The 24,267-nt window shown below is 45.4% G+C and overlaps 2 protein-coding genes across 3 annotated transcripts; one reads left to right on the top strand and one right to left on the bottom strand.

Moving 5' to 3' along the window:
- Nucleotides 1–14,122: 14,122 nt before the first annotated feature.
- Nucleotides 14,123–19,665, top strand: LOC125545107 (transcription factor HBP-1b(c1)). 2 transcript variants are annotated; one of them, XM_048708974.1, is made up of 12 exons: nt 14,123–14,373; nt 14,487–14,691; nt 15,747–15,850; nt 16,035–16,108; nt 16,196–16,417; nt 17,017–17,091; nt 17,168–17,227; nt 17,489–17,566; nt 17,666–17,717; nt 18,109–18,380; nt 18,555–18,803; nt 19,248–19,665. In XM_048708974.1, exons 2-12 carry the CDS (start codon nt 14,597–14,599, stop codon nt 19,392–19,394), a joined length of 1,428 nt encoding a protein of 475 aa, XP_048564931.1. In that variant the 5' UTR covers nt 14,123–14,373; nt 14,487–14,596; the 3' UTR covers nt 19,395–19,665. The 2 variants fall into 2 exon arrangements, with proteins under 2 accessions (XP_048564931.1, XP_048564932.1); XM_048708975.1 differs by lacking the exons at nt 14,123–14,373; nt 14,487–14,691; nt 16,035–16,108 and having other exon boundaries at nt 15,746–15,850.
- Nucleotides 19,666–20,130: 465 nt separating this feature from the next.
- Nucleotides 20,131–23,965, bottom strand: LOC125545106 (dihydropyrimidinase). Its single transcript, XM_048708973.1, has 13 exons — nt 23,676–23,965; nt 23,410–23,580; nt 22,976–23,030; nt 22,619–22,888; nt 22,323–22,534; nt 22,059–22,179; nt 21,668–21,755; nt 21,520–21,598; nt 21,202–21,289; nt 21,069–21,109; nt 20,919–20,971; nt 20,656–20,812; nt 20,131–20,572 (listed from the first exon to the last, which is right to left on the bottom strand). The coding sequence occupies exons 1-13, from the start codon at nt 23,754–23,756 to the stop codon at nt 20,372–20,374; spliced, it is 1,617 nt and encodes a 538-aa protein (XP_048564930.1). The 5' UTR covers nt 23,757–23,965; the 3' UTR covers nt 20,131–20,371.
- Between the last annotated feature and the right edge of the window lie 302 nt (nt 23,966–24,267).

Below are 24,267 nucleotides of genomic sequence, written 5' to 3'. Positions count from 1 at the left end.
CACACCCGGTTCACTCGATCCCACTCTCTTTACTAAATCTTATGATGGCGAACTGTTTGTGTGCCAAATATATGTTGATGATATCATCTTTGGCTGTACTGACCAACGTTATAGTGATGAATTTGCCTATATGATGAGTGAAGAATATCAAATGTCTATGATGGGAGAGTTGAAATTCTTCTTAGGTCTTCAAATTCGTCAACAGCGTAATGGCATATTCATATCTCAGGAGAAATACCTCAAGGATGTCCTGAAGAAATTCGGCATGCAAGATTGCAAAGGCATCAAAATTCCTATGCCCACAAATGGTCATCTATGCACTGATGAAAATGGTATTGACTTCGATCATAAGGTATACCACTCCATGATTGGCTCTTTATTGTATTTATGTGCATCTAGGCCAGATATAATTCTTAGTGTTTGCATGTGTGCACGATTTCAAGCTGCACCGAAGGAATCACACCATAAGGCTGTGAAGCATATTCTTCGATATCTAGCTCACACACCAACACTAGGATTATGGTATCCCAAGGGCTCGGATTTTGATCTCATTGGATATTCTGACTCTAACTATGCTGGTGATCGTGTGGACCGCAAGTCAACATCTGGTACTTGTCATTTCCTCGGACGATCCTTGGTCTGTTGGTCCTCGAAGAAACAGAACTGCGTATCACTGTCTACTGCTGAAGCTGAGTACATTGCTGCCGGTTCTTGCTGTGCTCAACTGCTATGGATGATGAAAACACTCAAGGACTATGGCGTCAACGTGAAGAATGTGCCTCTCCTCTGTGACAATGATAGTGCCATCAAGATTGCTCACAACCCAGTTCAGCACTCGAAGACAAAGCACATTCAGATTCGTCATCATTTTCTTCGCGATCATGTGTTGAAGGGCGACATTTCTATTGAGCATGTGAAGACTGAAGAACAACTAGCCGATATCTTCACTAAGCCCTTGGATGAGAAGAGATTTAGCAAGTTGCGGTGTGAGCTAAATATCTTAGAGTCTTCGAATGTACTTTGAAAAGGCACTCATCCTAACACTTATGCAAAATTGATGACTTAGATGTGCAACACATGAAGAAACGTTCTTCTTCAATCAATGAAGAATAACACTAAGTGTGAAGAAATTAATGAAGAATTTGATTCTCAAAACCCTACGACAATTGTACGCGGTGTCTGAAATCATCATTCTTATACGGTGGGACACGCCACCACAAAAGTTGAAAATCTTCAATTTGAGTTTTTTTCGGTTTTGAAATTCCTCAGTTGTTCAAATTCTTCAACTTTCAAAATCTTCACTTGTGCTGTCGTTTTTCTTCATTGGCTATATATATATATATGAGTTTATGTCGCATTCACTTATAGCTATTTCTTCAAGTTGGTTTTTCTGCTAAGTGAATGTAATCGGACCCTTCCCCTCTATGCTATACTCAATCCAATCTATTCACAAATTCTTCATGTGCGTTCTATTTGAACCTCGTTCAAAATCTTCACTGTGTCCTTGTCAGCTGAAGAAATTGCGAACGGAACGTTAAAACTAATCTTATCCAAATTTTTGGTTTTGCCGCTCAAACCGTTCCGCATCCCACGATGCATTATTCTATTCACCCACGATCTTACATGATCTCCACTACACAGTACGTGGGTGACACATGTCGTGAGAAGGAGAACGGTCAGGGGCACGTTCGTCCTAAATCTTCGGGCGAACAGTTTTTCACTGCCTCTATAAATACCCCCGTCCCCTTCCTCACTTATTTTACTCCGCTCGATCTCTCTCTCCCGCTCGAGCTTCCCAAACCCTAGCGCCGCCGCTACTCCATCGTCGCCGGTGAGGAAGAGCTTCACTGCCTCGACCTCGTCGCCGTCGTACTCGCGCCGACCGCGGAAATCTTCACCTACACCGCCGCCGTAGACGTCTTCCTCCACCGAGTTAGGGCGTGGAAGATCTACATCGACGAACTTCACTGTTTCCACTCACAGTTCGTCGTGTTCTTCACTCGGGGTAATTAAAAGTTACTTTTACTGCCCTCTTTGATTCGAAACTTTTCTACAAAATCTTCAAAAGGAGTTTTATTCTTCAAATCTTCACACACAAAACACCTCACAAATCTTCTGTTCTTGATTCATTTCTCTAAGATTTATTTTCTTCAAGATTCCACAATTGTGTGGATCTCCGATCTATACAACTCTGGAACCTAAGACAAAGCATGCTTAGTGAAATTCTTCAAGACGCATCTAGTCAAATTCCTCAAACTTGTTCTTTTTAAAAAATCTTCTGAGAACGCATGTGACCTCTCCAAATTCCTCGCAACTACATTCTGTTCACAGGTACACATGTCCGCTGTTGAATCATTAGGTTCTCATCAACTTAACTCATTTGCAGCGTTCCTCGAAGAAAAACTACATACTTCTTCAGAGAATTCCATTGTTCAAATTCCTCAGCTGAAGAACATGGCAGATGGTAAGAAGCCTCAGAAAGGAAGAAAGAAACCTGAGGTCATGACTGCTTTTGAGATCCCTGAAGATATATATGCTGAGTACTGCACACCTGATGAAGCCAAGTTTGGCAAAGAGAACAAAAATCAGCGCAAGCTGCGCATTCAGAGGATTAAACGGAGATGGGCACGTGAATGGAGGGAGTATAGATATGTCACTCCAAAGTACATGAAGAAATTCGCTCTCAACCCTCCATGCCCAAGAAATCCACTGGCGTCTGGTCAACTTGCTGATCCCACTAGCCTCAAGCGCGGTGAGGACTTTCCTGAAGAATGGGCCAGGCGTCAAGCCAAATTGGCAAGACAAGCCAGAGAAGCAGTGAGGAAATTCAACGAAGATTCTGCTGCTGCTGCCACTGAGGCCTCTGTCAAGCCGAGGAAATCAATGTCTAAGAAGCCTGCTCGTAAGCCAAGTGCTTCACCTACAATGCCCTCACGGCCAAGTTCCTCAGCTGCGCCCTCACGGCCAGGAACGTCAAAATCTTCAAGACCGATTCCTCATGCTGACCCTGCTACTTCAAAATCCTCAGCACCTCCTCCAAAGTCCTCAGCAGCTCCGACAAAGTCCTCAGCACCTGTGCATCTAGCCACGTGCCAAAGGACTTCAGGCATCTCAATAGCCTCTGGTGTCTCAGCAAGTTCCTCAGCTGCGCCAAATTCTTCATATGGCCCAACTCTGCTGAAGACTAAGGCAATAGCTAGAAGAGGTCCTCGGCCAAGTCCCAAGAAGAAACAGGTCGCCTTCCAAGAGCCGCCTGAAGATGATGAAGCTGATGATGATGAACTTGAAGAAATCATCAGAGACCGACAGGAAAGGGCCGCTAGAGCCAAAGGCACACCTGTGCCACTCCTTTTGGATCCAAGGGCGATCCTCGATTATATTGATCTCAGGCATAAGGACCCGAATTCACCTATGCCTGACTTCAAGCTGACACCTGGTCAGAATCATATGCTGACTCATTTCATCCAAGAGGAGAAATGGAAATATGACAGGTCCAGAGAGATCAAGAAATCGCAGTACAGAAAAGAGAAACTGCTGAAGAAAAATGTTGTCAAGATGACAACTGAAGAACTTATCAAGATGCAGGCTGAAATCAAAGCCCTCAGCGACAAGTTCAATGCCTACTATGCTGATTGGCAAGGAGCCAAAGTCAGGTTTGTTAAACTGACTGAGAAATTCACCAATGTTGCAGCCCCATCGCAACAAGAAGTTCCTCAAGCTGAAGCTTTTGCTCATCCCACTGAAGAACATGCCAGCACCGCTGATGACCTTCAGGCTGCTGAAGAAAATGCTAGTTCTAGGGCTGATGACTCCATTCCAGCCGCTGAAGAAATTGCCAGGGCATCCACTAGTGGTGCGCCTGAAGAAACTGAAGAAGTCAGAGCAACTGCATCAGTTGCGCCTGAGGAAATTCAACCAGATTCTCAGCTCCACCTGCGCCTACACCAACTCCAATCCTTCCCTCTGCATCAGATGTGAAGAAGACCAAGGCTGCAGAGCGAGCTGCAGTGAAGAAAAGGAAAGCATCAAGTGCTTCACAATCTTCAGCTCCAAAGAAGATGAAGCCTATGACCAGCTCATTTGAAAATCCAATCGATGTTGTTCCTATTTCCACCATGCCATCAAGGGACCTTGTTCCTTTTGGTGAAGAATATGTGATCCCAAGCGGATCCGATGAAGAAACTCAAGCTGCTGCTTCGTCAGAGCAGATTGATGAAGAAATTGAAGTGGATGTGATCCCTTCAACTCCAGTGGTCTCATCACCAATGCCTCAGTTTACTGCTGAAGAGGCTGGTGTTGAAGAAATTGATGATGAAGATGTGGACATTGGAAGCACAACTCCAGTGATGAATGACAACTTTTGGGAAAGTCAGCATCCCAATTCTCCACTCTTCACCCCATTGCAGCAAATCCCTCACTCCCCTGCACCAACAGTTCAATTGGGCTCTGAAGAAACTCATCCCACCTCATCTGTTCGTGAAGAAATTCCAGCCACTAGTGCTGAAGAAACTGCTGCTGCTACTGAAAATGTGACTGCACCTGAGGAAGAACCTGAAATTCCTCAGCCTGAAGAACCTGAGATCGCGATTCCTGAGGTAGTAATGCAACTCACTGATACTCCTCTGCCCAAGCCAAAGGATCCGTTCTCCAGGAAACAAAAGTTCAAGGCTGAAGACTTCTTTGGCGAGCATGTATTCTTCACAGATTACAACCCCTATGACTCTGCTCGCATAAGGAAGGGGCGTTTCTGGACTGCTAGTCAAGCCAACTTCTATTCCTCAGTGTTGTTCAAAAAAGATAAAGTCTTCGACCATGCACATATTCCTCATGTAGACATGGAGTCTTTGCCGTGCTTCACACCAGTCCTCAGTGTTCTCTATGACGCTGGGCTGCTCAATTTCTGCACTGACATCTGTGATTGGAATGAAGAACTCATTCTTCAGTTCTACGCAACGTTGCACATCACCGGCAACTCTGAAGATGTGAATTCATGGGTTCTGGACTGGATGACAGAGAACACTCACTACAAGGCACCAGCGTCTGAATTGCTTCGTGCCCTTCCTCTAAGTCCTCCCCTTGAAGATGCACGTTGTGTTTACAACGAACCTGAGCTTTCAAATCACTATATGCAAGTGCTGATGAAGCCTTTGAAGCCAGGGCAGGCCCCTCGAACCAAATTCCTCGTCAAGGAATTGTTGTATGTGCCTCTGACCGTCTATCGCATTCTGTCGAAGACAATGAGTCCTATCAAAGGCCACGACTCAAATGATGAAGAAGTCATTGGCATCATGAAGAACATGCTTTTCAACATCATTCATGGCGTTCCCGTCAACTTCCATGATTTCTTCATGAGGACTCTGGCAAATATTGCTATGTCACCATTTGAGCTGAAGCCTTATGCGCCATGGATTATGAGATTCATCAGGACAAGGTCTTCACTCAATTACAAGGATGACACTCTGAACCACTGCAGCTACTTGCCTCCTATTGAAGTCCTCAAAAGGACATTTTCCTCAGCTGAAGAAAAGGGCAAGGCAACTGCTGTGATAGATGAAGGCATTCGTCCATTGGATGGTCAATTTCGCAAGGCTGCATCTTATTCCACCAATGATGACTCTACTACACATGACTCTGCCGCCAATAATGCCAAGCCAAATCCTCAAGGCACATCACCCAGGGTGATGACTGATCGTGAGTTACTCCTCAGTCTTCATCAGAAGGTTGATCGCAATCAAAAATGGGTCAAGCGTCAGTTTGGTTCAATTCTTCACAACATGACTTCAACACACAATGTAGTGAAGAAAAACCACCACTACCTCCATGAAACCCTCAACCGCACCTGGGTTGTTCTATCTCACGTCTACAGCGCTGAAGATCTGAAGAAAATGGGTCTCAACGAAGCATTTGACTGGTCTGCACCTCCTCCAAAGAAATACAAGAAGGTCAAGGTTCCTTCTTTGGTGGCCAGCTCCTATTCTTCATCGCGCGAGACTGATGAAAATGAAGACTTGGACGACACTGCGGCAAGCCCTACTTCAACAACCGACCCCAACAACGCTGGCGCTCCTTCTTCAACTTGATTATCTTCAGGGGTGTTAGTCCTCAGTTTCGATCCTTTTGGTCATTTGATGACAAAGGGGGAGAAATCTGAGTTAGTCTTCAAGCGGGTCTATTATACATCGTTTTTTTGCTAAGTTACAACTCTTGTTCTTCTGAAACTTTATTGGATCGAGTTGTAATCTTAAACCCGATGGTGCCCTGATACTTTTGATGCACTCTGCTCTGATGCTTTTTGATGCGCTATTCTGCATGCTTATTCCTCATTAATACTATTGCACGCATGCTGAATTTCATCAGGCACCATATTTCATCATGCATTTCAAATTCTTCGTATTATATATCAAATGCGTGTATGAATTACAAGATATAGGGGGAGATCTCCATGATTCAACTCTTCAAGTGTGCATTGCGTCAAAAGCAAATTCCTCACTATGCACATATTCAGGGGGAGTTCTTCTATATCTTGCAATCAAATTCCTCAAAATCAGTATTTACACTTCATACATTTATCCCCATTGAAAACTTAACCTATATTGTCATCAATCACCAAAAAGGGGGAGATTGTAAGTGCATCTAGTGCCCCTTAGTGATTTTGGTGTGTTGAAGACTTATAGGTTAAGCATCTAATGCGTTTATGAGTGTACACAGGTCTATAAGTCTATGAGGAGTTTGATATTTACAGAGAAATTCGACCCCTAAAAATGAAGTTCTTCGACTGAAGACTTTGACATTTTGAAGACTTTCTGAAGACTTTGAAAGTGAAGAAATTGGTGTAATCCTGAAGACTTGGTATTCTTTCGAGGAACATGAAGCGTGAAGATTTTTGTTTTCGTAGTTTCATTTTCTCTTTCTTGAGTCATAGGAAACACCGTACTGTTAAAGGGGGTCGAGGAAATACTAAGGAGAAAATTTCCAAGTGATGCGCAACTCAAATCCTACACCTACCAATCCCTTCGAGTGAAGCCATTGGAAATCTCATACAGTTCAGTCAATTTCTTCAGTGACAGAGACGCAGTTCTTCTAGTCACTGAGGACTTTGTTCTGACTGAGGAGTTAGGAATTCGCCAGTGCGAATTGCCTACACAGTGAGGAACATGATAGCCCTGAGGAATTTGTACCTCAAATTTCCGACCGTTGCTATGCTACGCGCCAGCTGTCCCAAAATATCTTATCCATCCAACGGTCATATCATTGAAGGGCATTTATGTCTTATCATGTCGGGCTACTCCCTAGGCTATAAATAGCCGCCCCCTACAACCACTAGCTGGTTGGCTGCTCCGAGAGAAACTGACACTTGTCATTCTAGAGCATCCCATCCTCCGAGGACTTTGAGCGAAAATCATCAAGTGAGGAAAATCCAAACCCAAACCCAAACACCTACAAACCCAAAGTGATTGAGCATCACTGAAGAGATTGATCCTGCGTGGATCCGACGCTTGTTACCTTTGAAGACTGTGCTTCTTCCAGACGGTTAGGCGTCATGGTCTAGAGCATCCAAGAGGAATTGTGGATCACCGAGTGACCGAGTTTGTCAAGGTTCAGAAGTCATCTGAAGACTTACCACGAGTGATTGGGCGAGGACTGTGTGTCCTTAGCTCAAGGAGAATACGGTGAGGACTGTGTGTCCGGGACTAGGTGTCCTCGAGTTTAAATACTCAGCCGCTCCAACCAGATGTACAACTGAGATAGCAGTTGGAACTGGTCTACCAAATCATTGTCTTCACCAAGCCAACTGGTTCTATTTCCTCAACACTTTCATTTCCTCATCATTGTGTTGTGTGTTTGTTCATATATGTGTTTGAAGACTTTGATTGAAGACTTTCTCAATTTCCTCAGTTCAATTTCTTCAGTCTGTTTGTCTTCATCTTGTGCTATCCTGTGTTTACGCTTTCTGTACTCTGTGTTTGTCTTCATTTCATCATGATGACCATGCATCTATTCTGCTATGTTTACTTCTGAGTACTTATTCCGCTGCTAGTAGTTCTTCGCTAAGGAATTTCCTCACGAGCAAATTCCGCAGTGAAGAATTTCATAAAAATCGCCTATTCACCCCCCCTCTAGTCGATATAACGCACTTTCACCCCTTCACCCTGTGCACGAGCAACATGTGGAAGAGAATCACTTGTATTTAGTTCGAACCATCCCATTGAAGGAGGAGAGTAGTTTGCAAGCAATATTTTCTAGTCAGGCTGATGTACTGAAAAATGCTCCCGTTTCAACTTTGAATAACAACTGGAGTTCACATTATCTTACCATGAAATTATTTGTTTGAGGACCTTGATTTTTCTCAAAACTGTATGGAATATATCATTTTAATGCGGTTTTGGCTCCTTTGACCAGGTTTGACTAACCGCGTGAGGTTGCTACTTCTGTGTGAGATGTAACATAAAAATTTAGGGATAGATGCCGGCCACCCTCCCCGCCCCTCACTTTCTTGGACAGCCTTGGGAGGCTCTGATGGTTGTTCAAATTTCCGCTCTATCTCCCCACAAACATCATCTCTGCAACATCATTTAGATTCAGGTTGTGTTTACTTAAATATTCACCATAGTTGCAACTTTGTGTAATTCATTTGCGTGCAATGACCATGTTAAGACCTCTTATGAAACCCTAATTTTCATCTATGCTCTATCTATATTCGCAATAACTAGATTGCATATGTTCTTGCTTGTTTTTCAATTTCTTAGACGGATTAGATCTTGATGCTTGGTTGATCATGCCCCAACATGATTAATAACCACTGGAAGCTGGTTTAATGATTAAAAATCATTGCATGTTGTAGTCGGATCGTCAAAATCGTCTCCACCCCAATCGACATCGTGTTTGTCATGGAAAGATCAAGATATGTGTAGTGCTACCAACAACAGGTCATGGACTGGTCTTTTTAATTTTTACTAGGCAATTTCACATGTGTTGCAACATGGGCATAAACATTATATTGAGTTAATATGATAGTGTACTTGAAAAAGTAGACTTTAGTAATTGACTGAAACATCACTTATTGGCTTACCAAAGAACATGATTTTTTTGGATAAACCACTGAGATGTGGGACAATTGAGGTGACTTTTAGGGAAAACCAATGAAAAAACCAGAGATGAGAGTAAATAATCAAAATGGACAGGGGATGACGTATGCAAGGAGGTCAGGTGAAGGAAGGAGCGAAACATGGAATATTTTCTTTTCTTAAGTAGGATAATGTGAAATTGTATTTTAGTTTGTTGTATTAGTAAAACACTTGTGGAGGCCACATCATATACATATCATAGATAACATGGTTAAATCCGATTATGGGACCAACACCAACTGAGAGTTAGGCGTTCAAAAATTTAGAATTCTAGAATGAGAGTGAGAGTTGAAGATTGAAATGTGAACTCAACCGAGAGTATGAGGATTGAAAAATGAAACCGTCTATTATATACTCCCTCCGTCCCAAAATAAGTGTCTCAACTTTGTACTAACTTTAGTACAAAGTTGTACTAAGGACAAGACACTTATTTTGAGACCGAGGGAGTATTTGGCAAGTAACTAATGAGCGGAGCACTTTTTTGCCAAGTTTGTGCGTATAGTTTCATCAACCCTAGTTAAGCACTAAGCACCGTCTTAGCGGACATAGTACTTTTTATCATAATTCTAGACCTACACCGCTTCATCCCGCTCATGGTTGCATTTTGTCGAAACCTAATGTTAGAAGCAAACATAACTTATGTTGCAGTTAGTGTTTTTTTGTCTTGATAATTGTTCTTCTAAAAGTTATATATATATATATATATATAAGGAATAAACATGCTGCCACCCGTTTTACCAAGTGCTCCCTTCGTCTCATATTAGTTGTCACTCAAACAGATGTATTTAACATTAACATATGTCTAGATAGATCCATTTCAGCGGTAACTAATATGGGACAGAGAGAGTGCAATATATTTTGAGTTAAAATGGTGATTTTATCTGAATTAGAAGTTGGATGGTCAGCTAAATGTTTGCATCTCTACCATTCGAAATTAATCAATCTGGAAGCTAAAAGTTGTTGGTTGTCCTAGAGAGGTTGTGATCAAGGTAGATATGTTAATGAAGTATGTGTGTATTGGAGGACCACTCACACCCATATTTATGATGCCAAGTTGGTGATGGTTCATGCCTTTGCGGTGTATACATACTCCCTCCATTTCAAAATACTTAGGTATTTAGATTCATTAGGACAAATGTTTGACCAAATATTACTCTAGTAACATGAGGCATAAAATTGATGTTATCAGTTTCATATTTAAGATATGTACTTGTTTACTGTTATGATTTGTATCAATAGCTTGTGTAACAAACTAATACACTTGGTATTTTGAAATAGAAGGAGCAGTTCAAACTTTTGGTTAAACCTGCCTTCTCGCAAAAAAGAAAAGAAAAGATAGATGGAGCATTTCAAACTTTTGGTTAAACCTGCCTTCTTTTTACCTATCATTATCTTCATATATTCTTCAATAGTATGTCAGCCCTGAGGACTTGCATATAAAACAGAGGGATTATTTATCGAAAAAGGCTTTCGCCTCGCTTTATAAATAAAGCAAACCGCCACAGAGCACACAAACAAGGACTAGTTCACACGCACCCAACTCTCACAAACAAGAAGAAGGTTCTGCTGAGGGCACAGCTCAACAAGCCCAAACAAAACTAAAAGAAAAGAGTCGGGGAGCCCAACAACCGGCTAGTCGGGTTCCGGCGGTGGCGGCGGGGGCGGCGGGGGCGGCGGAGACAGGCGGACAGCCATCGAGCGAAGTTCGGCGATGAAGGCTGAGATGGCGTCACGGTCCTGGGGGCAGCTAAGCGGCCGCCAAAGCTGCAAGAAACCAGACAGTTTGAAGATAACGTCAGTAGCCCGTCGAAGAGGAACGCGCTGGATCACAAGCTTATTGCGGATCGTCCAGAGGGTCCAAGCGAGGACACCAATCTCAAGCCACCTAATGTGGCGAGAAGACAAGGAGGAGGACTGGAGCTCGTCATATAGGTCGGGGAAGTTGGTGTGACACCAATTTCCACCCACCATGTCACGAAAGCAACTCCACACGAATTGCGCGGATACGCAGGAGAAGAAGATGTGATTCGAGTCCTCGGGGACGCCGCAAAGTGGGCAGAGGCCGAAGCCTGGGCCATTGCGCTTGCGGACCTCAACGCCAGACGGGAGTCGACCGCGAATCCACTGCCACATGAAGATCCAGATTTTCAGGGGCAGGCAGATGGACCACACCGTCACAAGGGGGGAGGGGCGGAGGAGGGAGCGATGGCCTGGTACAGAGACTTGGTGGAGAATTGTCCCGAAGGTTTGAGACGCCATCTCACCCGGTCAAGGCTACTATCCACTACAGGCTCGTGAAGAGCAACGCAGTCCAGCAACTCGCGCCAGGCGGCGGATTCCGGGGGGCCAAAGGGCCTCCGAAAAGCAAGGCACCCTAGGTCAATAAGGGCCCTCTCAACAGAGATCAAGGGTTCTACTGCGATGGAGAAGAGGTCGGGGAAGCGCGCGGCGAAGGGAGAGTCTCCAGCCCATCTGTCAAACCAGAACAATGTCGCCGATCCGGAGCCCACTGAGATGGATGTCCCGATGCGAAGGACCGGGAGCAGCTGGACGACCGACTGCCAGAACTGAGAGCCACCAGATCTCTGACAAAAGGCGAGCGGTTGGCCTCGCAGATATTTGCTCCGAATGATGTCAAGCCAGAGACCCTCCTGGTCCTGCGAGATCCGCCAAAGCCAACGGGATAGGAGGGCGATATTCATGCATTTGGAGCACATGATCCCGAGGCCTCCTTGATCCCTAGGCTTGCAGATGTCGGGCCAGCTAACCATATGGTATTTCTGCTTATTGTTGTCGCCGGCCCAGTAAAAGCGGGACTGAATTTTGGCAATCTCATGGTGCAGGGTCTCGTGGAGGCTGTAGAAGCTCATGAGGAACAGGAGGCGGCTGGAGAGGGATGAGTTAATGAGAATGGTCCGAGCCGCCTTTGACAACCATCTACCCTGCCAAGGTTCGATGCGCGTTTGGAGCTTGGTCACGGTCGGGCGCAGGTCCGTGACGGTGAGCCGGGAGTCACTAATGGGCGTTCCCAGGTAAGTTGTGGGAAAGGCGCCGAGGCGGCAGTTAAGCCGGTTGGCAATGGCAAGCGACTCGGCCCGAGAGTAGCCCATCACCATCACATCACTCTTGTCGAAGTTTATCTTAAGGCCAGACATTTGTTGGAAGCAGAGGAGGAGGAACTTAAGGTTGGCGATATCCGACTCCGAGCCTTTGACCATGATAATGGTGTCGTCGGCATACTGGAGGAGGGAGATCCCGGAGCCGCCAGCCAGGTGGGGAGTGATTCCTTGAATATGGCCAGCAGCCTTAGCCTTATCTAGAATGGCGGCAAGCGCGTCCACCACCATATTGAACAAGAAGGGAGAGAAGGGATCACCTTGCCTTACCTCACAGAAGGTGGGGAAGTAAGGGCCGATCTCCCCATTGATGTTCACGGCAGTGCAACCGCAAGACACCATCTGCATTACCCTGGAGATCCAACGGTCGTCGAAGCCCTTACGGAGCAATACTTCCCGAAGGAAGGGCCAACTAACCGTGTCGTAGGCCTTATGGAATCAATCTTCAAGAAGACCGCCTTAAGGTGTTTAGCGCGCACCTCATGGAGGACTTCGTGAAGGACTAGCACCCCATCTAGAATGTATCGCCCTTGAATGAAGGTGGACTGGTTGGGGTGGGTAATCTGGTCAGCGAGGAGGGTCACCCTATTGGCGTACCCTTTAGCTAGAATCCGAAAAATCACGTTGATGACCGTGATTGGACGAAACTGACGGATGTCGGAGGCGCCCGGGACCTTCGGGATGAGCGAGATGATCCCATAGTTGAGGCGCCCGAGGTCGATAGACCCAACATAGAACTCTTCGAAAATGGCCATGATCTCCGGTTTGATCACATTCCAGAAAGACAGGAAGAATTTCATCGAGAGGCCATCCGGACCCGGGGCCAAGGTGGGGTTCATGCCGCGGATGGCATCCCAAACCTCGTCCTCGGAGAAGGGGGCCGTAAGGGCCGCGTTCTCCTCAACGGAGACAAGCTGGCGGCCGGACCAGCAGTCGAGGGCCAAAGATAAGCCTCCCCGAGGGGAGGCAGAGAAAAGGGTCCTGTAGAATCCACCGACATGAGCCCTGATGTCTCGGGGGGCTGAAGCAGAGAATCCCCATCCCAAAGAAGGGGAATGGTATTGCGTCTACGCCGACCATTCGCAATTGCCTGGAAGTAGGCCGTGTTCGCGTCACCTTTCAGAACCCATTTCTGGGCGCCGCGCAAGCGCCAGTAGGCCTCCTCGTCGGTGTAAATGACCGAGAGCTGGTCCTCCAAGTCGTACCTAGAGAGCCAATCCTCAGGCGAGAGGCCCACCGCATCAGCGCGCAGGTCGAGGGCCTGGATGGCGGACAACAGGGTCTTCTTGCGCTCGCAAAGGTCATGCCCCAGGTTGGCACCCCAACCCTTCATAAATTGTCGGCCCCGCTTGGCACAAAAATGCCAGGAATCAATGGCCGAGGGGGGACGAGGGTGAGGGTGACCGCGGGCCTCAACCCAACGAGCACGAACCGCCTCCACGAAGCCGGTCTGGGACAGCCAGAAAGTCTCAAACCGGAATCGTGGGGGTATCGGGGGGCGCTCGTCGGCAGAGGAAAGAAGAAGGGGGACGTGGTCTGAGCCAATTCTAGTGATAGCTCGGAGGGAGGCGAGGGAACAACGGAGGTCCCATTCTGGGGAAACTAGGACCCGGTCCAGAACGGACTGACAGAGGGAGTATTTAAAAAAAAAAGGTAAAAAACGCCTTTTTTTGCGGGGTAAAACCACCTTCTTTTTCACCTCTCATCATCCTCAAATGATTCAACAGTATCTCAAATAGTTGTCCTGAAGCGGCCATGCAAATTTTACATACATTTGGAAATTCTTAAGCAGGCAGGCAGGCATAGTGAGTGATGAGGCTTGACTGCCTCACAGTAGCCCACTGTGGTGCAGAGGCAGAGGATGACTCCCGCCTAGAGATTGCTATGGTCCAAACGTCACTCCTCCTCCAGCGGGACTCGCAAAACCAAGGAGCCATCATAAAAATAATGGCCGGAATTCGAGGCGCTGCATCGCTAAGCTAAGCTCTCCCCCCTCCCTCCCTCCCTTGTGCCACTGTCGCCGGTGGAGGACTCTCCCAGCTTCCACCGTTCCTCCTCTCATTCCCTCCTCCCCCTTCACGGCTTCACCCACACGAGGCCACCGCCACCACCTCGCAGCCCCGTCCCGTCAGGTTACTACCACTACTTGCTCAGCAAACTGATCAGAGTGTCAGGACATTCAGAGATCCTAGCAAGCTTGTTCTTCTTCCTCTGCCCGTTCTTGATTCGCTTCTGTTGGTGACAGCGGCGGCGTCGGAGAAAGAACCCCTTGCTTCTTCCTCTTCCGCAGGTTGGTGAGGCGGGGTGATGCGCCAGGCAGCAGCACCGGGGGTGCACGGCGGTTGATGGTGGCGGATGGAGAGTAGGCGAGGAGGAGGAGGAGGGCCGGCGGCGGCGGCGGGCGACCCGCGCGGGCCGATGCCGGGCTTCGGGGCTCCTCAGCACACCATGTAAGTCCCCGCGCCGCCACCCGCGACCAACCCCATCTCCAGTTCTTCCTTGTCCCATTTGCTCGCTCGCTCATTTCTGCATGCTCCGTCTCCGTGTTGTCTCACTCGCTTTCCTGCGCTCCACCGTGCGATTACGAGCCCTGATTGCCGATTACTTAATTGATCATGGCGCCGGGGCGCCGCTGATTGCTCCTCCTTTCCAGGACGGGAAGGAAAAGCGGGCCGCTTTCCCCCTCTGATTAGCTCTTGTCGATGTGGAGTGTCAAGTGCGGCGACCTTTAGCTCGAGTGCCGTGATGATTAGAGGGGCGGAGCAGCTTTGCTAGCACTAGTAGTAGTAGTAACAGGGATTTGGTTGCTGCTGTTCGTGTGCCTCGGGAGGGAGAAGAAGGAGCAATGATTGCCGCGAGGCCTCGCTCTCTCGCTGCTGCTGCTGCTGCCTGGGGAGGTATCATTGATTCGTTTGGGCGTGCATCATTAACTCTCCAGGGGGCTCATCACTGATCTCTGGGAATCAGTGGTGCTCTGGTAGGTCCAGATCTTCAGAAAAAGGCAGAACACATGCTGGTTGGGCATGCACGTTTGGGGTTAAACTCATGGAGTAATAATTTGAACAAAGTACTACTACTTACGTGTTAGTAGGAGTGTAATACATTGTGCGTGTAGGGGGTGGGGTGGGGTGGGGGTCTGTCATGATCTTCAGATTTTTGTTTTTTTGAAGAAACTGTGCTATGCGTTTGTGGACCAGAGCCAAATATATTTATCACACGTCCGAGCTGTCCCTCTTGATGGTTGGTGCAGATACATAAGTCTGCGACCGATGCAATTGAATGAATGGCAGGGTGATTCTTCCAAAGGAAAAAAGAAACATATAGAATGCATCATAGCAATTACTGAATGGACAGTATGGGATGGGCATAGGATGTAGAATGTGATATGCAAGACTAGAATAAGAAAAGGAGGAGCTTTGTTGCAGGCTCAAACTATTTTCTGAGCTTTTTTTTTTAGGGAAGGATTTTCTGAGCTTTGTTTAACTGTGGTGAAAATTGCTTGCAGCCCAACAGATGTGAACATCATGCAGCCTTCTCGAGTTGCTGATTTCGGGGCACTCGCGCACTCTGCTGGATTCAGAATAGAAGATCTTGCTAATTTCAGTACAAGTATGTCACTCTTTTCTCAATCAATTGCGCTAGAAACTTGCCTCCAGTGATTTTAACTACGGATCCTGTACACTTTTCTGCTTGTAAAAAAAATTACAACTCCATATAGATTTCAGTGAGTAGCACCGTCGAGGTTCATGATTACTAAAGCTTACTGGTTTCTCCTTTGTTTGCTGATGTTCAGATAATTTATTCAATCTGAAGCCAAATACACATGCATATACCAGTGAACCCCTTCAGTTTGGAAATTACGGAAAGGTACCAGTGACAAGTCAGAGCCCCAATTATTAAGTGTTATTCCATCTACATGAGGAATTGATGCAGTTTTTGCACCCCAAATTGCAGTCCATTTCTCCGACTGATCTAGCTACTACGGCGGCGGCAGCAGCAGCAGTAACAGCAGTTGATCCTCAGGCACTACTACAGCAAAAGGGAGCGCAACCAAATCTAGTAGCTTTAAGAACTCATAACAATGATAACTGGGGAGAGTCAAGTATGGCTGATACAAGTCCTAGGACTGATACATCAACGGATCCGGATATAGACATTGATGAGCGCAATCAAATGGTACCTACTATTCTCAGCTCAATTTTTTGTCAGACTGTCTCATTGTGATTGCGCACTCGATATTGAACTTTTCATACTCTCAGGTTTTGGAGATCAAAATTTTGTTTCCAAAATGTTTCTTTCCTTGCAATTAAAGAGCTGTTTGAATTCCCTAAAAGATCTTTGAAATATCAGTATTATGCACGTGTACACATGGCTTGAGATCTTGAATGATTTGTTAGTGTTAAGGTCCTTTGGTAGTGCTAGTTAGATACCTTGTTCCTGTTTTCAGTTTCCTATCCTTTTGTTTGAGTCTGTTTGGACATTTGCGTCATTTCGCCATGCTTCTTAATAATATGTGTTCGACAGAGGAAAATGGTCCTATGTTGTATCCAGGATGGTGTCATATCTTAATGCTATTTCAAGTAGTAGCACCATTATCTTCCCACATAACAGCCTAGTTGCCTATAACTCATTGAATTTAATTCTTATTAACACAATTGCTGAAAAATACTGTTGCGGTAGTTTTTTTTCCCTCAGTTCTCTTTATGCTTATTGTTTTAGTATGAGTGATCAGCTTATACCGAAGCATATTGGTTTAATGATTATCTGCTTAACAGTTTGAACAAGGACAGCTTGCTGCCCCCACGGCTTCTGATTCTAGTGACAAATCGAGGGACAAATTAGATCATAAGGTACAGTTGCCACTACATATCTGATGCTTTGATCACATGATATCCATTGTTTAAAGATAAGTTTCGTTGCCAACAGTCACTTCGCCGTCTTGCCCAAAACCGTGAAGCTGCTAGGAAAAGCCGTTTAAGAAAGAAGGTGAGCCTGTATATTCTTAAAATGTTCACTCATATCAGATTCCATTTGTAATGTGCTCACATACTGTGGTAGCATGGTAGATCGTTTAAAAAGTGTATGAGGTATCATTTCATCCTGAAGCTTTAGTACTACTGTAGCATGGATTTGTGCTAGGCAATCTTTGTGAGCCTAATACATGATTTTGCTTCAGTGGTAGATTTGGTTGGCAAACTTTATTGTTATCATCTTAACCCTGCCTATTTCACCATTTGGCTTTGTCAGGCATATATCCAAAACCTGGAGAGTAGTAGATTGAAACTTACTCAACTAGAGCAAGAGCTTCAGCGTGCTCGTCAACAGGTATATGCTCTACATTTCCATACAAGATTCATCGGAAATTTCTTGTGTTAAGCCGTTAAACATCCATCCCTTTTGTTTGACTGATGTATACTTCTCCAGGGCATATTTATTTCATCTTCAGGGGATCAGTCTCAGTCAGCGGGTGGAAATGGTAATATTCTCTAATTATTAGATTGGTATCAGCAGTACTATACTGTGTACTGTATTTTGTTATGGGGCTTTTGTTTGCCCTTTACCTGAGTGCTCCTTAGAATGTGGTAGATAAAATAAGCTAGATACAACCACAAGATGCAATTATCAACTGATTTGTTGGCGAGTAGTACCATTCTTTTTCTGCACCCGTATTCGGGCTTTCAACATATAGATACTTCCGCTGATGCCTAGTACTTGTTAGTTGTTATATCTTACACAGTAACAGTAACAAGTATTGTATCTTGTAAAGATTACTAGGTTACATACATTATCCTTGGCCTTTGGTGAAGCTCGATTTTTGTGCCATTATTCTGTCAGTGCCTTTTATGTTAATGTTCTATAATTTGTAGGAGCTGTGGCATTTGACATGGAGTATGCACGATGGTTGGAGGAACATAACAAGCATATAAATGAGTTGAGGGCTGCAGCCAATGCACATGCTGGTGATGATGATCTTCGGAAAATTGTTGATAGCATCATGGCACAGTATGATGAATTTTTCAGGCTCAAGGGTGTAGCAGCCAAAGCAGATGTTTTCCATGTGCTGTCGGGAATGTGGAAGACCCCTGCTGAGAGGTGCTTCATGTGGTTAGGTGGCTTCAGATCATCCGAGCTCCTTAAGGTACCAGTGTGATATGATTTATGTTACAGACACAATTAAATTCCTGATCCAGGGCCCAACTTAGTGAGTAGTTTTCTTTCCGCAGCCCTTATGAGCATGTCAAGATGATTAACTTGTGTTCAATATGTAGTTACCATGTCCGTCTATACTTTAATACCAATATTTCTGTTGCAGTTACTGGCAGGTCAACTAGAACCTCTTACTGAGCAGCAGCTTACTGGCATATGCAACCTCCAACAGTCTTCTCAACAAGCTGAGGATGCTCTTTCTCAAGGTATGGAGGCACTACAACAGTCGCTTGCAGAAACCCTGTCATCTGGATCCCTGGGCCCTGCAGGATCTTCCGGTAATGTTGCAAGCTACATGGGGCAGATGGCAATGGCCATGGGGAAACTTGGCACCCTAGAAAACTTCCTCCGACAGGTAACCTACACAAACCGTGCAGTCGCTCTTTCCTCTGCTTAAGTTGTTGCCATATTGCCTGAGGTGTTTTGGGCAGACTATTTGGGGAGTTAGAATATTGTGATATGCCCTGGTCCTTATTTTGGAGAATAGAATCTGAGCCTAGGGTGGTGTGGGGGTTGCGTGTTCTCACTACTCAGATCGAGTTCTTAGCTCGAATTGCCCTTTTTCCACTTCATTACTAAAACATGCGATTCCTTCATAGCACGCTCCATTTTTTTTGCATTTTTTTAATTCTGGAGAATAAATTTAGGAGCTTCCAAATGTTACTGAGCTTTCAGCTGCACATTTTCACTTGAACTGATGCATCATGGAATAAGGGGGGAAAGCAAGAAAACATAGAAAAAGAAATATTAAATTTGTATTCAACTGGTGATGAACTGTTCAACAATGTCTTATCTGCAGGCTGATAATCTGCGGCTGCAAACCCTTCAGCAGATGCAACGCATATTAACCACTCGCCAGTCTGCACGAGCTCTGCTTGCAATAAGCGACTACTTCTCTCGGCTACGCGCTTTGAGTTCACTTTGGCTTGCCCGTCCACGGGAATAAATTGAATCGATTCATAAATAGCATAATAATATTAGGTACTGCATCTCGAGTGTTGCATTAGCCAGCCCCATAGGAATTCAGGTATTCCCTACTCCCTAGATTCTTCACAATGTTCTTGTATTGGCGAGAAATTTGGATCAGAATCATGTGATGAATGTTTACAGCAAATGTTCAGTGGATATTGCTGCCTGTAGATGACATCAGATTATCAACTATCGAACAAGTTCGTACCATTTTTGAAAACATTGGGGATGTACATACTTGCAGAATAGCTTGAGATCTGATGATGTGATGTGCTTGTGGACTTGTGGTGTACAATCGCCTAAATAAACCATACAGCCTGATGAGGTTACATGTTCAGATTCATAAACATCTCGACATCGGTTCTGTTCTTTCGAAGAAATGCCAAGTTACTTAATGGATCATGTTTTTTTTTGAAATGGAACAGTATATTCCACTCACAGTGGACCAGCATGAATGCCGTCCAGGAGTACCCTTACACCATCAGGAAGCCCTTCAGGCCACGGTAGCCTGGGCTTCATGGATCATGCTTCATACACTAATGTGTGATGAACTGTTTAAAAAGAAGTGTGATCCTCCTCATTCCCCTTTTAGTGGGCATGCATCATGCTTATTATGGTAGAAAATTTGACCATTCAAGGTATCAGCGTGATATGGCGAAACTCCCAAAGCTTATTTGACATCATGATTTGGCAAAGCTCGAGCAAATTTGCAATTTCCCCAATCAGAAATGTGATTTTTATATTCGCAAGAAAATAAATGAAGTGCCTTGTATGCATAATTAACTTTACAATTTCACCTATGTCCGAATCTGGATATAAACGAGGCAGATTTGTATGTACAAGGAAGCTACACATGGAGCAGACGGCGTTCACCTTTAGGTGCAATTTGTCCTTGAACCAGATGGGATAGTGGTACCGTCAGTGGGGCAATGAGACCAGCCGTGGAACACGCAGTTAAGCAGCAGCAGCAGCAGCCTCACCACGCTGTACAGGTGCTCGGAGGGAAGCCCTGTAGACGGCGTCCGACTTGTCAAGGCCGTCGAAGAGGTATCCGAAAGGCGGTGTCCTGACGTATCTTCCTGCACCGGGCACGGCGTTCAGATTGCCATCCTCCCACACCACTCGCCCTCTTGAGATGGTCACCTCTACCATTCCCTACACCAATCAGACAGAAACGATCACAGGCTGGATCTGGATTGTTATGGCATATTAACAGTTGTGAGCTGCGAAGAGCCAACCTTTCCTTTTCTGCCCTCGTACACGTTCGTGTCGGACCTCGTATGGTGTGTGCGCGTGCCCATTGCGAAGCTCCTCTTGGGGTTCAGGACAATGATGTCTGCATCAGATCCCTCGAGGATTGCTCCTTTTCGCGGGTATATGTTGAAGATCTTGGCACTGAAAAGATTAGAGAGTAGTGTGCATCATTATACTTTAAAACTGTTTGCTTCTTGTTTTGTTTTTCTGATTTTGTTTTGATGTAGCTATAGAATTTCTGCACTACCATTCTGTGCTTGTCACTCTCACATAATCGGTGACTGTGATCTTGCCGGTCTCCTGTACATATACTGAATGAAGTCAGAAAACAGAAATACCGGCAATGGAACCAACTTAGTACCCATCACGAAAAACAACATTTGAAATCAAAACTTACCACCATGCTATCCCAAATTATATGCATCCTTTCTTCAATACCTGGGATCAAGTAATGAAAAGAGAGATGCCTTAGCCAGCTTCCATTTGCAATGACACAACACAGTTTCCTTTGTTCAAGCCCTATGGCTTACCATTTACGCCATTGGGAATCTTCCTGAAATCATCAGAACCGAAAGCTTTCTGAGTGGAATTGAAGGTGCAATGATCAGTTCCCACAAGCTGCACAGGAACAAAGAACAGTTATGTGCTTATTCAAGGGATGTTTCTGTCTCCATACTAGACAATGTACAAACAATATTTTAGCAAATAATATTCCATTATTATTTATAGCCCCACAAATAATCTTCAACTGTATAAGCTAAACACCAGCTTGAAGCGCTTTACTTTAAGGACTCTGCAACTTTAAGCTTTAGGAAATTAAGGTGGGATTCTAGATTCAAGCGTGTCACCTGTAATATCCCTGATGAAAGAGCAGCTTGAAGCGCTTTATTATGCCCTGCCTCCCGGATTGGAGGACTCATCACATACCTAGAAGCATGATATGAAATAAGAGGAACCACTACATAAACATATACTGATTGTATGTGTTGTGTTTACTTTGAAGCAGTTGCGAAGTCAGGATCCCAAAGCCAAGAATCATCAAGGACTAGCCCAGATACCACAGGTTCACCAATGACTCTCTGGCCTGCAAAGTTCGAGTTTGCATCAACTTAAAATTTGACACACACTGAAAATTTAAATCAACTTAGGTTTGGGGGTATGATGAATCCCATGGGACTACCCAGTTCTGAAGCCCCAACAAATTATTTTGGTTCCTCAAAAAAGCAATCAGTTATTTTGGGAGCACCCAGTCCTGAATTTTGTGTGTGTTGGTATAAAACCGAAACCAGCCAATGTTTATGAAATTAAATGTTCATAAAAAAACTCTGGCTGTTTGCATGCATGAGGAACTAGTTTGAAATTTGAACTAAATGACCAGGCACCATACCTTCTCTTTTAGCCTTGGCAATCTCCTCCATTGCATCAGTGCTCATCACGTGAACAACATACAACGGTGTATTGACGAATTTTGCTAATCGAATTGCCCGTGAAGTTGCTTCGCCTTCCAACTGCAGAAAAGAAGAGAAACTTAATTGACTCATCACTACCTTCCTGTGAGAGGAAAGCACAAATTTCATGTTAAAGCTATCTCATCAAGGGACTTGAATTTTGTCAAAAAAAAAACATGAACCCGTCAAGACAAAGGAATTACAACTGGAGGTCTTGAGAGAGCATGCCCTTCTGGACCAGTTATCCCAAGATCAATCATCCGCTGCTGTCCCTCAGCAACAGCATCCCCGTTCTCTGCATGAACCATAGCCAGTGCACCAAGAGACTTGCATTTCTGTAAGCCTTGAAGGAGGAGGTCGTCCGTCACCATCAATGAACCTTTATATGCCATGAAGAACTTGAAAGAATTGATCCCTGAAAATTTGGCACAGAGGATCTTCGTCATGTAACAATATGTAACAGAATAATCCAAGAATGCAGAAGAGAGTATGCACCCACCATGTTCCTTGACCATCACTTCCATTTCCCTTGAAACCTCATCATTCCACTTGGTAATGGCCATGTGAAATCCATAATCCATAGCAGATTTTTCTGCTTTGTGTTTGTAGGATTCCAAGCCTGCAGTCAAGTTTCCATTCACTGGAATGACAAAGTCAATGTGCATTGTCGTCCCACCAGCCAGGGCTGCTGCATGACCACTATAGAAGTCATCTATGGTTACAGTTCCCATGAACTCCATCTCCAGGTGGGTGTGCGGGTCAATTCCACCTGTGATATTCACCAGAAGCCTGATGAACCGATGATAAACCAGCAACGACTGAATTATCAGTATTCAGAACTATTGCAAGAAATCACCTGGCATGACATATTTTCCGGTTGCATCGATCACTTTGACATTATCGTCACCAACCTACAAGTGATATGATATGAGAACATAAGAGAATTAATTGGTAAGGTTGGACAGCAAAGGGAGGACATGATTTCCTCAGAACATTTCACTTCCAGCCAAAGGAAATCTAGCAAAAAAGAAAGAAAAATAAGGTCAACAGTCTAAATCTACCGTTACTGTCCCTGCAGATTCCCGTCGGTACTTTTCAATTTTACCGTGAGATTTTTGTGGCGAAGCTAGCAGTGTCAGTTCGCCCTAAATAAGCAGCGGCAGCAGTCCCAAAGCACCCAAACTGGTATCGTACTCGTACAGGTGTGCGCAGCAGAGTGGCTCCTTGGTCTCAGAGTGGATCCCAAGATTCTGAAAGAACGAATCTCCCAGACGCAGAGCGAGAACTCACCGGGATGTTCGGCCGGACGGCGACGACGACGCCGTCCTCGATGTAGACGTCGGCCTCCTCCGCCCGGTGCGCGTTCACCATCGTCCCGCCCTTGATCAGGATCCTCGTGCCGTCCCCTCCTCCTCCGCAGCCGCCGGCGCCTCCTCCTCCTCCTCCCGCGGCCGCGCAGAACTTCACGCGCGCACCCAAAATCCAACCGCGTAAGAAGAAAACCAACCAAAGGCAATCAAACTAGAAACAAACATGAGACGACGCGGGGCGCCCACCTCGTGTGCCGGGTGAGACGCCGCGACGGCGACGGCGGCGAGCAGGACGAGCAGGCGGCGGATGCGGCAGGGCGTCGCCATGGCTCGGGCCGCCACTTTCCAACTCCTGCTAGCCGCGATTCGCTTGTCGCAAATCGCAGCAGAGTAGTAGTGGTGCTAGTTTGTTGGTTTGTTTCACGCCTTCTCCCTCTTTGACAGAGGAGCGTATCTTGTCTAACAGAAAAGCTCCGGATTGGCTGGTGCGGCCCCAATGTATCCGGATAATCTCCTTCACTCCACGGGCTGTTGACTTGCATAGCTCAGGCACCAATGGCAAATTCATCCGGGTCATTTTCACGGTGTGCCGTAAGAGAGCCGATGATTCTGTGGATTGATTCTCTCAGACTCTGGCTGGAACAAAGTCCTGCATGTGCTTTAGACCAAGTTCACTAGTGAAAATAATAGAGTACTCCCTCTGTAAAGAAATATACTCACTCCGTTCCACAATGTAGTGCATATAGATTTTTCTAGAAGTCAAACTTTATAAACTTTGACCAAGTTTGTAAAGAAAATCATATACATCTAGAATACCAAATACGTGTGCTTAGATACA

Source organism: Triticum urartu, chromosome 3, assembly GCF_003073215.2.
Source record: "Triticum urartu cultivar G1812 chromosome 3, Tu2.1, whole genome shotgun sequence".
In the NCBI taxonomy this organism is placed as follows: Eukaryota; Viridiplantae; Streptophyta; class Magnoliopsida; order Poales; family Poaceae; genus Triticum; species Triticum urartu.
The sequence above is the reverse complement of the archived record's forward strand: the minus strand, read 5'-3'. Positions and strand labels throughout refer to the sequence as shown.